Source organism: Eulemur rufifrons, chromosome 7 (assembly GCF_041146395.1).
Source record: "Eulemur rufifrons isolate Redbay chromosome 7, OSU_ERuf_1, whole genome shotgun sequence".
Lineage (NCBI taxonomy): Eukaryota > Metazoa > Chordata > Mammalia > Primates > Lemuridae > Eulemur > Eulemur rufifrons.
The window spans coordinates 140,510,483-140,528,604 of NC_090989.1; the positions used below are offsets into that span (position 1 = coordinate 140,510,483).

The 18,122-nt window shown below is 41.8% G+C and overlaps 1 protein-coding gene across 1 annotated transcript in view; it reads right to left on the reverse strand.

Moving 5' to 3' along the window:
* Positions 1-18,122, reverse strand: part of SUSD5 (sushi domain containing 5) — a 50,864-nt gene that overhangs the window by 15,602 nt on the left and 17,140 nt on the right. The window contains exon 4 of the mRNA XM_069472025.1: positions 3,116-3,304. Coding sequence (XP_069328126.1) covers positions 3,116-3,304 — 189 coding nt within the window. The remainder of the gene's footprint in view (positions 1-3,115; positions 3,305-18,122) is intronic.

The window sequence follows — 18,122 nt, forward strand, 5'->3', positions numbered from 1 at the left end:
GGAGCACTTCTTCTATCTGGAAACGCATTTCCTTTAAAATGTCACCTTCTGGTAACACCTCGCTTTCCAGCTTTCCCTTCTACCTAGTCATCTACTGCTTCTGTGTCTTTTGAGGCACCCAGTACACCAGAGTTTCCTTTAGTGTTGGAACAGTGCTTTATGTAACCTTATATGTGCAGCACCTAGGATCCTGCCAAATGATGGGACGTGGAATGAATGAATGGATGAACAGTCAACCAGCTAGTACAAGGGAACAGTTACTATCCAAACCCAGGTGGGTCCAACTCAAAGAGCCTTGTTTGACCCACTACCCGAAGATGACTTTTCTCCAATATGAAGCAATTTTTTAATGAAAAAAGTTGATTTTCGTTGGAAAAAAATAAATGCAAGATGGAATGAAATATCTGGTGAGGATATTCTTGTAACACACACACATAGAGATTTCTTATATTAACACAGATAATTTACATATTAAATCCACATAGTAATGAAAACTGTAACAGTCTATATATCCAGCCAAGCATAGAAACCAGAACTCCTGCCCAGCAGCTGAAAGCTCTAACAACTCTGCATTGCAGTGAGAAAATAAACACCATTTCAGACCCACAAAAACTACATTTAGTTCTCATTCTACTGGGGCCAGTAAACAACCCATTTGGCTGGCGGGTGTGGCTCATGGGAGGGTGCAACTTCAGCCTGTCATCAGAGCATTAACGACCTCAGGGTGAGTACAGGTCTGCTTCAAGGCGACACATTCAACAAATAGGAAGCCCAGTCCTTTCGCCTGATTTTCTTAGGCAGGTGAATGATCAGAATTGGCAAGTAGCCCCTGCCTGGCACAAACCTACAGCAACAGAAAAAGATGAGGAACATTCTAGAAGATTGCTTAAACTGTGCTTCTAACACTTGTCCCATTCTGTAACTTTTTGTTACTAGTATGCAACAAGGCAAGTAGATACACTGAGAGCAAAGTTTTTAGAAGCTTTTATATAACAATTTGACAGGGGAAAGGGGAATTTTACATCTATTTAATGTAACAAAAATTGTGCTTATATTTGTAATCTATTTTATTTTTGTATTAATTTTTATTTTATAAAAGTATCATTTTATTGTGTTTTGCCAAAGTATCAGTCTGCCAATGACTAGAAAAAAATTCGTAATAGCCCACACAATTTGAAAAATAGTGAAACAGACAACAATAACAAAAAACTATTCATTAAAAGACACTCCAAGAATAAAAAGATAAGCCACAAAATGGGAGGAAATATTTGCAACACATTAATTATGAACATTTCATGTACAAAATTCTATAATATGTAAATAATCAATTCAAGTCAATTAGGAAAAAAGGGCAAAATAGTGGAACAGGCATTTTACATGAGGAAATTCCAGTACCTGATTAGCATGTGATAAGTGCTGAACCTCACTATTATCAGAGAAATAAATATTCTGACTACAAGTCACAACAGCGCAGTCGTAAGAATGGCAATCTGAAAGGTTAGTTAAGATGCTGAACAAGCACTGTCACGCACAGCTGATGGCAGAGTAAACTGGTCACATACTTTAGAAAACTCTTTGGCAGCATCCACGAAACCTGAACACACACATACCCTGTGGGCAGAAATTCCACTCCTAGAAACCAATGGAACTGTGTTCACATGTGAACCAAGTGACGTGGATGAGAATAATCATGGCAGCATAGTTAGTGACAGTCACAAAATGAGCACAAGCCAAATGTCTACAAACAGTGGATTAGATGAATAAATAGTGGTATATTCACACTACAGGTAGTAAATAACAGTGAAGACAACAAACCACAGCTTCAGGCAACAACGTGGATGAATTTGGCAGATGTGACAGGGCCCTAGGGCTCATCCTAGTTCCCTCATGGGATCAGCAGGACATTCCAAGGACAAACTGTCCTACAAATCCACTAACATCATGGTGCTGGAGTTATTTGCCTCTATAGAAACAGCCTCCACTTGGTACCCAGATATTATGGGGAATTAGGGAGGGGGTTCCTTGAAAGAGGCTTGGAGTTAAGAGGAGCCCCGTGGGGTCAGAGAACAATTCAGGGTCTGGCATGAGGTCCAAAGTGCTGTAGTCGTAAGCCCAGGCCAGCCATGGGGCTGCCCAAGCCGCCTGATGGGTGCTATGCCCCTGTTGGGGTGGCGAGGCCAGGCCTGGCTGTGGCTGGAGACAGAGATATCTACTGCTGAGAAAATTCCCAAGGGCTGGGTGGAAGGGGATCTGCAGAAACCTGGGCCCCCTAGGAATGTGATGTTGATGGAATGGGGACATCTGGGGAAATCAGATCAGGTTTTGGGAACTCAGTGTCCACCAGGACTCTTTTTAGTTTCAACTAAATATTCAGGCTTGCATGACGTACCTGGCACTCAGAAGGCTCCAGGCCAGGGGGTAGAGCAAGGCAGCCGGGCAGCGGTGGGCAATGCCAATCAGTGGGCACAGGTAGCCCTTGCAGCAGCCCACACAGCTGGCGTGGATTAGCCTCCTGGCTCCGCCCCCATGATTGCTACAGGACTAGCATGTGTGGGTGTGGATCCAGGGGGTTTAGAAGCCCCATGTCCCTCAAGGGCCCCTATCTCTTGTTACAACCCACAGAATAGTTCTCAGGTTCCCCGCAGAGGTCATGCCCAGACACAAGAATCACCCGCCTCGGGGCAGCCCAGAGCTGGGCTCGCTATCACGTGTTCATTACAGTCCCCCCAGCCCAGTTTACCAACCAGGGTCATTTTTACCAGAAGCAATGCTGCTTGGTACCACAGCTGACATTCCATCTTGACCAGGTTTCCAGGGAAACATGCTAGAAAGCTAACCCAACGTCAACTCTGTCCTTAGAGAAGAAGGGGAGATTTGTTAGCTCTGTACTCCCAGCACGGAAGATGAAGAGTTCGGTTGTGAATGCGCTGCATTTGCAATGCTGCAGGAACCCCCAAGCGGAGTGTTGCCCGGTCCAGAGCTCAGCGGAGAGGCCTGAAAGCCTCTGTTCAAAGGCACCTTGGTGAAGAAAGCCCACCACATGCAGCCAGTAGAAGTGGAGCCCTCTGCCAGCACTGCGTGGGCATGCCGCAGTGGCCCAGCCCCAGGGCCTTACCTTTCCCGCAGGCCTGCACCAGGCCGTACCACTCCCCACAGCTGTTACAGAGCAAGGTGAAGGCGGTTTCCCGGTGGCCTGTGATGTGGCCGGGGGCACACACGTACAGCACCTCATCCCCCATCTCCAAGCCGGTGCGGCCCTGCAGGATGGTGTGGGGGAACGAAGGCGGGTCTCCACACGGCTTCTCTGGGGAGAAGGAATCACAATCAGCTTTTCCAAACTGTGGGAGACTTTGTCAGCCTGTGAGAAAACAAGCTTAAAAACAACTCTTCCCTGCCACCCACTGCTGCAGGTGCTGCCTGCACCTTGAACTGAGATCACAGGGGCTGTTTCCCGGTCACTCTGGCAACCCCAGGCCCTGGCAGAATGCCTGGCACAGATGAGGCACTCAAAAAGGCTCACTGAATGAATAAGTGTGGTACAAAGTGCTACAACTCTGTATTTTAAAATTGCCAGACAATGTTCCCTTCTAATGTCTCCTTGAAACGGGGATCCAGAGATAAAGGCCTAGCAGCAAGCTCCTTTTTGCCTTGTTTAGGTAAGTGAATAGGTACTCTTTGCCAAGAGATAGATGTTACAGGCTATAGAGTATAGCAGAGGGTGCCTCTCCCCTCCCCCAACATCAACCCCAATGCCAAGACCATTACCAAACACACACACCCATATAGTTTATATATTCTTACATATATGTATATAAATATAAGGACATGTATATTTCCATGTGTTTTTAACATAAATGGGATTACTTCATCTGTATTAGTGAATACCTTATATTTTTAAAAATTAATAAACTACTTTTTAGGCTCATGGAAAAATTGAGCAGAAAGTACAGAATGTTCCCATCTACTTCCTAACCCCACTCACGCACAATCTCCCTATCAACATTCTGTACCAGACTGGTACATTTATTACAACAGATGAACCTATAACGATTCCTCATTGTCACCCAAAGTCCACAGTTAATCTTAAGGTTCACTCTTGGTGTTGTACATTCTATTGGTTTGGACAAACGTGTAATGACCTGTATCCACCATTGTAGTATCATTCAGAACAGTATCACTGCCCTAACAGTCTTCTGTGCTCTGTTTATTTGCCTCTTTCTCCCTCTTAATGACTGAAACCACAGATCCTTTTACTGTCTCCATAGTTTTGCCTTTTCCAGAATGTCATATAGTTGGAGTCATATAGTATGTAGCCTTTTCAGATTGGCTTCTTTCACTTGGTAATATGCAATTAAAGTTCCACCATGTCTTTTTTTTGAGATGAGAAAGTCAGTTAACTATATTTATGTGGGTATGTGGGTCTATTTCTGGGCTCTCTATTCTGTTCACTTGATATTTGTCTATTCTTTCACCACTATCACATTGTCTTGATTACTATAGTTTTACAGAAGTCTTGAAGTCTAAAAGGGTCAGTTCTCTGACTTTGTTCTTCTTCAATATTGATTTGGCTATTCTGGGTCTTTTGCCTCTCCCTATAAACTATAGAATTGGTTCATTGATATCTACCAAATAACTTGCTGGTGCTTTGATTGGGACTGTGTTCAATCTATAGATCAAGTTAGGAAAATCTGACATCTTGACAATATTGAGTCTTCCTATCCATGAACATGGAATATTTCTCCATTTATTTAGTTAGTCTTTGATATCTTTCACCAGAGTTTTATAGTTTTCATCATATAGATCTAGTACATGTTTTGTAGATTTATACCTAATAATTTCATTTCTCAGGATGCTAATGTAAATGGTAATGTGTTTTTAATTTAAAATGTCACTCATTCACTACTAGCATGTAGGAAAGTGATTAACTTTTGTACGTTAACCTTATATCCTGCAACCTTACTATAATCACTTATTAGTTCCAGGAGTTTTTTGTTGTTGTTGTTGATTCTTCCAGATTTTCTACATGGAAAATCATGTAATCTGCAGACAAAGACAATCTGAGCCAAGGCCAAACAGAGAGGAGCCTGTGGACAGCCAAACATCCATGACCACGAGAGTTAGGTGACTTTACACAGAGTGAACTGCAAAGCAAACCAACCACAATAAAGGCAGCTGTTGGCTCTTCTCCTTATGGATAGGGTTCTGATAAAGCTTCCCAATTAACTGAAATAAAAATATTTTTTCTTTCATTATATAAAAAAGACAGGTTTAGTTCTTCTTTCCCAATCTATATGCCATTTATTTCCTTTTCTTATCTTACTGTATTATCTAGGGCTTCTAGTATGACGTTGAAAAGCAGTGGTGAGAGTAGACTAGACATTCTTGCCTTGTTTCCTGATCTTAGTTGGAAAGCTTCAAGTTTCTCACCATTAATCATGATGTTAGCTTTTTGGTAGATGTAGGCTTTTTGGTAGATGTTCTTTTTGTTTTTTTTTTTTTTTAAAGATGGGGTCTTGCCATGTTGTCCAGGCTAGCCTCGAACGTCTGACCTCAAGAGATCCTTCTGCCTTGGCCTCCCAAAGTGCTAGGATTATTTACCATGCCCAGCTTGGCCTGTAGATGTTCTTTATCAAGTTGGGGAAGTTCCTCTCTATTTCTAAGTTGCTAAGAGTTTTTTTTTTTTTTTTTTAATCATGAATGGGTGTTGGATTTTGTCAGATGCTTTTTCTGCATCTATCAGTATAATTATATGATATTTCTTCCATAGCTTGTTGATGTGATGAATTATATTAACTGAAATTTGAATGCTAAACCAGCCTTGCACACCTGGGGTAAATCCTACTTGTTTGTGGTACACCATTCCTTTTATACATTGTTGGATTTGATTTGCTAATATTTTGAAGACTTTTGCATATATGTTCATGAGATATATTGGTCTGCAGTCCTCTCTCCTTCTAATGTCCCCTTTGTCAGGTTTTGATATTAGGGTAATATTGGCCTCACAGAATGAGTTAGAAAGTATTCCTTCTGCTTCTAACTTCTGAAAAAGATTGTAGAGAATCAGTATAATTTCTTCCTTAAATGTTTGGTAGAATCCACTAGTAAACCCTTTGGGCTTGGTGCTTTCTGTTTTGGAAGGTAATTAGTTCAATTTCTTTAAAAGATATAGGCCTTTTCAGATTGTCTATTTCTTCTATGTAATTTTTGGCAAATTGTATCTTTCAAGAAATTGGTCCATTTCATCTAGGTTATCAAATTTGTGAGCATAGAGTTGTTCATAATATTCCTTTATTATCTTTTTTTTTTTTTTTTTTTAAGAGAGAGTCTTGCTCTGTTACCTAGGCTGGAGTACAGTAGGGTGCAATCATACCTCACTGCAGCCTTGAATTCCTGGGCTCAAGCAATCCTCTTGCCTCAGCCTCCCCAGTAGCTAGGACTATGGGCATGGCTAGTTAAAAAACTTCCATGCCTGGCTAGTTAAAAAAAAAAAAAATTGTAAAGATGGGGTCTATCTATGTTGTCCAGGCTTGTCTCAAATTCCTGGTCTCAAGCAACCCTCCCACCTTGGCCTCCCAAAATGCTAGGATTATAGATGCGAACCACTATGCCTGGCTAATTTTTTTTTTTTTTTGAGACGGAGTCTTGCTGTGTTGCCTGGGCTAGAGTGCCATGGCATCAGCCTAGCTCACAGCAACCTCAAATTCCTGGGCTCAAGCAATCCTCCTGCCTCAGCCTCCCGAGTAGCTGGGATGCTTCCAGGCAGAGTGCAGTGGCATGATCATAGCTCACTCCAACCTCTTACTCCTGGGCTCAAGTGATCCTCCTGCCTTGGCCTCCTGCGTACCTTAGACTACAGTCTTGCACTACCACGCCTGGCTAATTTTTTTCTAGTTTTAGTAGAGATAGGGTCTCTCTCTTGCTCAGCCTGGTCTTGAACTCCTGACCTCAAGAGATCCTCCCACCTTGGCCTCCCAGAGTGCTAGGATTATAGGCGTGAGCTACCACGATGCCCAGCCTCTTCTTGATTCTTTCTTAGAATTTCCATCTCTCTGTTTACACTGTCTAACTATTTTTTGAATATTGTCTACTTCTCCCATTAAAGCCTTGAGCATATAGGTCATCACAGTTTTTTTATTTTCTTGGAGACAGGGTCTTGCTCTATTGTCTGGGCTGGAGTGCAGTGGCATAATCATAGCTCACTGAAACCTCAAACTCCTGGGCTCAAGCTATCCTCCTCCTGCCTCAGCTGACCAAGTAGCTGGGACTACAGGTGTATGCCACCCTGCCGAGCTAATTCTTAAATTTTTGTAGAGAGGGGGGTCTCACTGTTGCCCAAGCTGATCTTGGACTCCTGGTCTCAAGCAATCCTCCCACTTCAGCCTCCACTCCACCTGGCCTAGAAGTCTTTTTTTTTTTTTTTTTTTTTTGATGTTTTAGAGTTCTTTCCACATTAGTACTATAATCTTCATCAATCTTTTGTAGAACACATTATTTATATCATTAGACAAATATTTACATTTATTCCAATTTTCTACTATCATAAACAATTCTACAATGAACATCTTCATATGTACATTTTTATGCATATTTCTTTAGGATAAACTTCTAGAAATGGAACTGCTGTAGCAAAATTTTTCAAAAAACAAGGAAATAATTTTAAATTCACATTTACTCTCCTAATTTTACATGTTGCTTTCCTTTCATCCTTCTGCAGTCAAGTTACCTAAGAAGCATATGGCTTAAAAGAAAATATGCTGAGAAAAGATAAAAATAAAAAATGCAATTTGTGCTTTGAGCTACCCTGATTCACCTGATTGCTTGTAGTTTTGGTAATACTTTCTCAAAGAGACTCATTGCTATGCACATGCTTTAACTGGAGGGGAATTTGGAATTGAAAAGGGTGTGGCTGTACTTCAGCAAGACAGCACAGAGTGACACATTTTGACCAAAGCTTCCTTGACACTGGAGCCCAGGAGATCAGATGCTTATTTCTCCTACGTGGCAAGTAGGGACAAGCAGTCATCTGAAACTTGCCACAAATCTAGGGGCACCTTCAACAGGGGCTGGGAGGGTCATCATCCCCTGTGAAGAAGGAACTAAAGTCATCAGCCTCGATCAAGTCAGGCTGGACTGAATCTCAGCTGGTATCTCAAGGGCAAAAGGCTCAGCGTTTCTCTCCACCTTCCTCAGCTGCCCGGGACTCTCACTGGATGCCCCACTTTTTTCTTCTCCTACCAGGATCTAGTTTGGGGAAACCGGAAGGCTCTTCGTCAAACTCTCTCAAAGGACTGCTAAATACTTTCATTCTCACACAGTTCTATCCACGAACACAACACTGACTCCTTAGGAGGAAAATGCAGGAGCAGGGAAACTGTTTTGAAACTAGATAAAGGGAAACTTCAGGCCAAACTCAGAGCCTACCAGACTCATGACCAGACCCTGCCAGCGCATTTCCAAAAGACACGGGCTAGAATCTGGTTCGGGAAAACCACAATAACGCTGCCCAGCGTCTGGGTTCACATACCATACGTGTCTAGATTTCCCACAAACGTTCAACACAGGAAACACACCCTCTTCTCAGCTAGTGTGATCCAGAAGCTCCAGTCAACAGTGTCACGCCTTAACACAACCTAATGTGTGCCGAAAACACGACTGGGTCCAGGTATGACTGGAATTAGTTTCTCTCACTAATCTTCCCGGCTTGAATCTCACCAGGCAACTATGGAAAGCAATTGGCTATATACCTGGACCCTCTTCCCCTCTTCAGGGAAACTTATATTTGGTAAATTTACTAGTAGTCTTACTGCTACTTCTCAATTATTCTGTAGGTAGTAATTGAGGTTTGTGGATGTCTCAGATCTTAGAGCTGGGTTTCAACATTAACAGCCTATTTCTGTTATTTTCCCTTCCAAGGAAATGTGATTTTATAAAAGATCTTGTCTATCAAACAAATGTGTATTGACAAACACATTCATTTGACTTTTTTCAATTTAAAAGGGGTCATTTGCCTGCCAATCAGAGGTTCTGATAACCAGTGTTTCCACAAGGAGTTTAGAACTCATATGAAAGTTGATACTTTTATTTTGAGAAATTGTAAGACTTTCATGTTGACCTTTGAAATTCTTAAGAAGAGCCTGCAAAACTCAGTTATTATCTCACAAACCAAAGATGTAAAACTTCTGACACAAATGCTCAACTTTTCCTCCATGTGAATGAGCTGTCTTTAGGGCCCCTGCCCAGCCCCCTCCCACCCCACTCCACCCAATATACAACCAGCATTGCCTTCCCCATCACACCGCAATTTATTGTTAGTTCTTAAGTTCTCTGCACAGTGGTTCTGAAACAGAAGCATTTAGCATCTAGAATCCCCTAGAGGGTTTGTAAAGACACCTGGCTGTGCTTTCCAGTTTCTGACGGCTGTCCCTGGGGCCCAAGAATTTGCATTTCTAACAAATTCCCAGGCGATGTTGATACTGTTGGTACCAGGACCACCCTTGGAGAACGACTGCTCTGAGAACTACCCTCAAAAATGGGCAAAACCATTAATAATATATGGTGATAAGAATCAGAACAAAGGTTGCCTTTGGCTCTACTGGAGGAGGGAGGGGCAGAAGATTATTGGAATAGGGGCTCCAGAAAACTTTCTGGGGTGAAGAAAATGTTCTATATCATGATTGCGTGTTGATTACACAGGTATATACATTTGTCAAAACTCATCAACTTCAGGCCTGTGCATTTTGCGGATGTAAATTATACCTTAATGAACTAAGTTAATTTAAAAAACACCTCCTCTCAGGAAATCTGTAATTTATTCAGCCTGAGGTATAAATGGTTGAAAATTATTCACAACTTCTCCCAAGGGGAACTGCATTTGACAAAGATCCATGTCTTAAGACAGTAGTTTCCAACTTGCAGGTCTCATACCCTGGAAGCCCTATTGTATTTGCAAGGTATAGGTGAGTCCATATGCAAATAAACCCTGTGTCAACCAATCAATAACTCTAAACCAATGACTATCATATGGAAATCTACATGACAGTATTTCCAGAGTTTCCCCTCCTAAAATAAAAAATTATTTTAAAAATCTTCTAGAATGAAATGATATAACATCCTAGATTTGCTTTAAAATATCTCAATGGGAGAAAACCACTGGGGGAAAAAAAAGTCAAAATTCTCCTTTAATATCACCAGTGGTGACCATTGCTAACATGATTTTTACCCTTTTAGTTTTACACATACACATACACACACCCACACACGCACACGCACAGTATTATACTGTGCTATGACATAACCACTTCAGTTTATAGCTTGTTTGTTAATTTAACATTATATTGTGAAAATTTTCCCCTTGTCAACAAATATTTGTATTATTTGAATTTATTTGTAAATGACTATATATTATTCCATTTGTATGGATCTGCCACAATGGATCCCCTGTGGTTGGACATTAACTTTATTTCCACTTTTTCCTTACTAAATAATGAACACTGTAACACATTTTTGCACTGAAGGAATTCAGCAAATGCCATCCCCAAATACGCAGTTTTGGTATGCTGATTACTTTAAACTGAGGGCACTTGTTGGGGGGCAGCAGATGCGGCAGAAGCTTTCCCTGGGCTCCCCTTATCTGCCTAAAGACAGAGCCTCCAAAAGGAACTCAATCATCATGAATCCCCACCCCTGGCATTTCATCAACCAGGGAAGATTAACTAGTTTTCACAGCAGAGAAGACTAAAAGTCAATACACCACAGACTTTGTCACAAACTACCACCTATTCTTCTAAGTGCCCACTCATCTTTCCCCAAAATCATTTACTCTCTCCCAAATTGCCTATATGCCCTCTCCCCTCTCCCCTCGGAAAGGGTATATAAGCTTCTAAATCTTACTGAGTTTTTGGGTTTTCACTTTCCTATGATGCCCTGTCATGCAACAAATTTGTATACCTTTTCTCCTGTTGATCTGCCTGTTATCAGTTTATTTCATAGACTCAGTTACCTCAGAGGGTAGAGGGAAAGTCTTCCCTCCCTTACAGTATTAGCCATGCTAATTTCCTTAGAATAAAACACTCAAAGTGGAATTAATGGATGAAAGGACATATATATTTCTTTTTTTCCCCCTAAGACAGAGTCTCACTCTGTTGCCCTGGCTAGACTACAGTGGTGTCATCATAGCTCACTGCGACCTCTTACTCCTGGGCTCAACTGATCCTCCTGCCTTAGCCTCCCAAGTAGCTGGGACTACAAGCGTGCACCACCACACCCAGCTAATTTTTTCTATTTTTAGTACAGACGGGGTCTTGAATTGCTGACCTCAAATGATCTTCCCGACTCAGCCTCCCAAAGCGCTAGGATTACAAGTGTGAGTCACTGTACCCAGCTAGGACATTTATATTTCTAAAGCTTCTGATACATTCTGCCAAGTTGAATATGCATTCTAAGAATTTACACTCCTATCAGTGGTATATAAATTTTCCTGTTTCTCCTCAGAACACGTGGTACTATCATGTTTTGTAAATTTTGACAATTTTACAGGCCGATAAAGTGATTGCTTTTATTATCATGAATATCTTTAATTGGTAAGAGAGTTGCATATTTATTGACCAATTGTATTTCTTCAAAATATTTCTCCATTGTGGTCTTTATTTTTTCCTTTCAATTTATAAAAGAGCTACATAAATCAGTGTAATAATTCATTGTCTTATTTTCCCCTATTCATAACCAATTAGCCTGGTACTATCAAATTATCCATCCACCCTTTTCCCACTGACTTGAAGTTTCACCATTCCTCTTACTATGTCAGGTCTGTTTTGATGCTTTCAGTCTTTTGCATTGAAGTGTTTATCTGTTTGTGTCTCACTGCCAAATGAATTTGTTTTTTGATATCCGAGCCTCTCTCCTTATTGGAGGAATGGCAATAAGTTGGTAAGACTGAAACATAAAGCACAGGGGAGTTGCAAGCGACGAGGCTGCAGGGAGGCAGGCACAAGTCTGTGAAGGGCCCTACGAGGCAGGCAAGAAGTCTGGGATCTGTCCGGAGCAGAATGAAGACCATTAAAGAGTTTAAAACAGGAAATGACACGATCCCCTGGCACTTTGGGAAGAACATCGTCTGCAGTGCAGAGAATGCATTGAGGAAACAGGCCTGGAGCCTGGAGGACCAGTTAGGAGGCCACTTGAGCAGCCCTGGACAGCAGCATGGGAGCCAGAGTGATGTGCAGATGGCAGGAACTAGGTGGATCTGGGGGGATAGTGAGAAGGAGGTTTTTACAGAACTTTTGATTTGAAAGATGTTGCGGGTAAGAGAGAGGATGAGGGGTAGGAAGGTCAAGGGATGTGAGTATAATTTTGGACTTGTGGATTCGAAGGGCTGAGAGCAGTTTCCATAAGTAGCTGCATATATGGAATCTGTGGCTTTGGTTGGGGCTGGTGGGGAGATCTAGGCTTGGGAGATGACTTGGAATTAATGAGCATTTAGATGAAAATTGACGGCTTTGGAGTGCTGAGTGAGGGGAGATGAGGGCCCAGGTCAGAGCCCTCAGGAGGTGAGCAGAGAATGAGGTCACAAAGGACATCACTGCAGATAGACAGATGCAAAGAAAACCCAAAGGAAGTCAAGGGAAAACGTGTTTCAAGGAAGACTATGTGGTCAAGTACTTTGCAGAAATATCAAGTGAAATGCAGGCTGAGAAATGGCCATATTAATATTTAGCCACATGGAAACTTCCTATAAGTTTGGTGAGAGCAGTTCCACTTATGTGATAAGGCAGAAGCCAGAGAGCAGTGGATGCAAGAACGCAGGAACGTGAGAAAATGGAGATGACAGAAGGTGAGATGATGGAGAACGAGAGCGGAGGGTTTTTAGGGCCATGAAAGGCAGGAAAAATATGGGATGGTAGCTAAAGGGACATGAAATAATAGCTTGTTAAGAAAATGAATTAAACACTTTCTAAACAGTTTCAAGTGGTTACATTTGTTCTGAGTCCTTAATTTCCTCCATTTTGAAATGCTGACTCCTTTCACTTGTCCTGTAATTCTCTGCTTGCTTAATCCCCCAATTCATCAGTGATGTGCTAATAAATATTAACAAACAGCTTTCTGGGGAGGGGAGGAACCTGTCAGGGATGGGGGAGGTGATGGCTGTTGTGTAGGTAATTGACAATGTCTGTTGCAGTAAACAATAGACAAGGTCTTAAATGCAGTTTCTGGCACATAGTTCTCATCAAATTGAAGCTATTAAAAGAGGCTGAAATAATTGAGGATGAACAAAAAGATATGTGTATCTTTTAATCAAGGTATTAATAATGGTATTTATTATGGTGAAAACCATGGAACTACCAAAATGTCTAATAATGGGAGAATGTTTAATTTATGGCACACCCATATAAGGGATAATTATAATAGACAATAAAAAATTATCCCTTGGAGTATATTCAATGTCATGGGAAGATATACATTAGTAAGTGAAAAAAACAGAATGCAAACCCATATGTTATCTGTATAATCCCAATTTGGTAAGCTAAACAAAACATGCAAGGAAAAAAAGACTGATGCTAAAGTACTTATTTCAGAGAAGATCAATTATGAGTGACCTTAATTTTCTTTATACTTTCTACTACAATGACCACCTATTCATGCTAATAATAAGAAAATCTATTTAAAACGTAAAAATGGAGCTAATGACCACACCTATCTCATAGGGTTACAAGAATTAAATGAGCTCATGCTTCGCCCAGTGCCTGCCACATGCCTGGAACTTAATAGGGACATGAACAAAAACGAATTCCATTTGTCACATAAATAGTTGGAGACTTATGGTCTTTGGAATTGATCTTCAAGTAATGATGGTAATTGAATACCCAGTTTCCTTAAGCCAAATGTAGCCAATCATACTATGGCTGAATTGGAATCGAATGCCAACTGGGTCCACAAAAAAGAGCAAAACAAAATGCTCAGAAGAAGATAAAATCATCAAATCACAACTCGGTAAGAGAGGGGGGAAAAAGAGAGTAAGAAGATAAAGTCAGGTATGGTCCATATTTACCCACTATTGATGCAGCAGTGATGGTCAGTGATGGAGGCTTGGTTCAAGGTGAGAGGCAGCCAGCAGCGTTGGGCACACTAGAGGATTACTGAGGGATGAGAACAATTCTTGGGGCTGGGCTATGGTCATGAGTGCAGCAAAGAGTCACTTTAACTTGAGAGAGTGATTTGCTGGAAGGTCTCCCTTGCCCCACCACAGGTAAGGGCTGCATTTCTGGATCTGTCAGGTTATCTTGGTTTCAATAACAATGAACCTCTACAGTGAGCAGGTCAAAGCACAGATCTACGTGTAACTATTCTACTATTCACACACTCTCCCCTTTTGGTAAAGGGCCCAGGGGGAGCCCTGGGGGAATTTTCTTCGAAATCAAACGTGTCTTGATAATAGCTAGGGTGACCATATAGTTTATTATCCCAATAAGGACAACGTTGAAAATGAGAGGGACCCTGATTAATAATTACAGGTATAGAAAAGAACTGTCCCAGGCACAGCGGGAGGGAGGGAACCCTGTCCTGAGCATCACACATCCCAGCCAGAACAGCAGTCTCTGTGAAGATAGGATATTCATGGGGAAGAAGAAAAGAGCGCCTCAGAAAGTAAAGACCCTCTTGTATCTGGGTGTGAGCCCTTGCTCCCCTACTTACTGTGTGACCTCGGGCAAGTTACTTAACCTTTTGTGCCTCGGTTTCCTCATCTGTGAAATCTGGATAATAACAGTAACTTCCTGTGGTGGTGTTGTGAGGATTAAATGAGCGAGCACAGGTAACAGAATGGGTGCTATCGCAGGTGTTAGCTATTATTATTTTCTTCCAGAAGTTGAGAATCTGAAGCACATGCCAAGTCCACAATTAGAGCTGCAGCCTCAGGGTTACCAAGAGTGGTGGAGATGTGCACATCAGATCTGACTGGGTCTTGGGACCTGCTGCACAGGCTTGGGAGGAGCAGGGACAGGAAATAGGAATGTGCACGGGTGAGAGCTCACACCTGCACCTTCCAGGAGTTGTGTGACTAGAGATGGGGCGCCCAACCTCTCTGTTCTTCAGTTTCCTCGTCTGAATAAAGGGAATGGTAGTATCCTCCCTACAGTACTGGTTTGCTGATTAAATAAAATTCCCAGGAACACTCTGGAAAAACACAATTTTGGAATCACAGAATATGACTGTAAAGCTGCTCAATTTTTTTCTCATTTTCTTTTTTGTTTTAAGGTATTATTTATATAAATAAAATTCACCAATTTTAAGTGCACAGCTTAATAAATTTTGGTTATTGCATGCACTTATATAACCACCACTACCACAATCAAGGCATAGAACATCTCTCCTAAATCACCTCCTCCTTGCCCTTGGCCTTGGGTGACCTCCCTACCCTGCCACCCTAGCCCAAGCAACCACTAAAATCTACTTTCTGCCACTGGTAGTTTTACCTCTTCTAGAATTTCATTCAAATGGAATAATATAATATATAACCTTTTGTGTTTGGCTTTTTTCACTTGGCATAATGTTATTAAGATTCATCCATGTTTTTGCATGCATTAATATTTCATTCTTTTTATTGCCAAATAATAAGTAATCCATGATATGGATACACTATAATTTTTTTTTTTTTTTTTTTTTGAGACAGAGTCTCACTCTGTTGCCCAGGCTAGAGTGAGTGCCGTGGCGTTAGCCTAGCTCACAGCAACCTCAAACTCCTGAGCTCAAGCGATCCTCCTGTCTCAGCCTCCCGAGTAGCTGGGACTACAGGCATGCGCCACCATGCCCGGCTAATTTTTTCTATATATATTTTTAGCTGTCCATATAATTTCTTTCTATTTTTAGTAGAGGTGGGGTCTCGCTCTTGCTCAGGCTGGTCTCGAACTCCTGAGCTCAAACGATCCGCCCACCTCGGCCTCCCAGAGTGCTAGGATTACAGGCATGAGCCACCGTGCCCGGCCAATACACTATAATTTTTTGATCCATGCACCAGTTGATAGGCATTTGGGTTGCTTCCAGTTTTTGCCTTTTATGATAAAATTGCTATGAACATTTGTGCACACATTTTTGTGTGGTCATATGTGTCTCTTGGATCAATACCTAGGCGTGGAATTATTTGGTTGTATGCATATTATATGCATAAATAATACTTCCGTAATATATGAATATTAAACTTTGCTGAATGATTTTGAAAGAAATTATATGTTGATTTATTGAAGACAGTATGACATCAAGGTGAAGAAACCATGCTAGTTCATGTGGAGCTAGACACTAGCTGTGGTCACAGCTCATACCTGTTGAGGTCTTACCCTGTGCCAGGCACTAGGCTAAGTGACTTATTTGTGTTATCCCATCTCTCCTGTTGACAACTCTACACCATAGATTCTAATATTATTCCCAAGGCAGTTAAGTGGTAGCACCAAAATTTGAACCCAGGAATTCTGGGTACTGAGCCCAGGGTTCTAACCACCATGCATTATTGTGTTCTAGATGTTGTTTCCTCTGAGCACACCATAGTTTATTTCTGATTAGTTTTCTTGTCATAAATAGGAGGCTCAGAGCACTCTGTATGGAAGACACATTTGGGAGTTCCTGATATACCAAACTGCACCACTAGCACTCAGAGCAATCTTCAGAATGTTCAAAAAGCATGTCCTGGCTGAGGACCCTATAGTGGTTTCTCATTTCTCCTTAAAATTCAATCCAATATTTTCACCCCTACATATCTAGCTCTTTTCCCAACCTCTCCAGCTCTATCTTGGATTACTCACCCCCTTACCTGAAACCGTATGGGCTCACTGTTTCTCAAACATGCCAAGCTCTTTCTGCCTACTGTCTGATGTGGCTACCTAGCCTGGTCTCATCTCCTAGAACCATAACACCAAGGCCAGAGGACTGAAGATCCACAAGAGATGTGGTGCAGTGCACGGGAGCCCTTTCCTTGGCGGGAAAGAAAGTTGGGAGGACTCACCCACATTTCACCCTCCTCTAGGACACTGGAGTCACCAGACATGGACTGCAGGAAGGTGAATGTTGGGCACCCAAAATATTGAAGAAGGCCAACTTCTAAGCACATACCCTGGCCTCAAGAACACCCATGTAGATGATAAAAGACAGGCTGAGAACAGACATTCAGAAGGGAGATATTTTAAAGTTACATAAAAATGCAATAATGCATGTGTATTATTAAAAAAACCAAAACATAAAAATTATAGAACTTAAAGTATAGATGTCTCCCTTCAGTCAACTGCAATTTAATTGCTGTTATAACAGTATTAAGAAATGAAACCTTTAAGATGTGATTAGGCCATGAGAGCTCCACCCTCACAGGTGGGCTTGGTGCCATTGTAAAGGGTGAGTTCAGCTCTTTCTTGCCCTCTCTTGCCCTCTCACTTTCTGCCATGTGATGACGCAGCAAGAAAGCCCTCACCAGATGCTGGCACCTTGATATTGGACCTTCCAGCCTCTAGAACTGTGAGCCAATATGTTTCTCTTCATTATAAACTACCTAGTCTTAAGTATTCTGTTGTAGCAGCACACAACAGACCAAGACAGGTCATGAGGGTGGAGCCCTTGTGAATGGGATCCGTGCCCTTATCAAAGATATCAGAAAACTGCCCCATTCCTTCCACCACGTGAGGATTCCACAAGACAGTTGTTTATGAACCATAAAGTGGGCCCTCACCAAACACTCAATCTGCTGGTGCCTCGGTCTTGGTCTTCCCAGCCTCTAGTACTGTGAGAAATAAATTTCCATTGTTTATAAGCCACCCAGTCTATCTATTTTGTTATAGCAGCCTGAACAGACTAAGACTGAAATTGGTATCAAGAAGTGGGGGAGCTGCTGTAACAAATACCTAAAAATGTGAAGTGGCTTTGAAATTGTATCAGAGTCAGAAATCCTGGTGGCTTTGATCATGGGCTCCCAAAGAGGACTGTGCTTTGGTGAAAACCCTATGTCACAGTCAGCGGGATTCTGGCCCCACTGTGGAACAGCCCGTCCCCCAACTCATTATGTAGCACTCAGGCTCCTCTCCATACCCCGATGCTTCTCTCAGCTCATCTTCACCAATAGGAGATGGGACATGAAGGGCCAGGGAATCTAC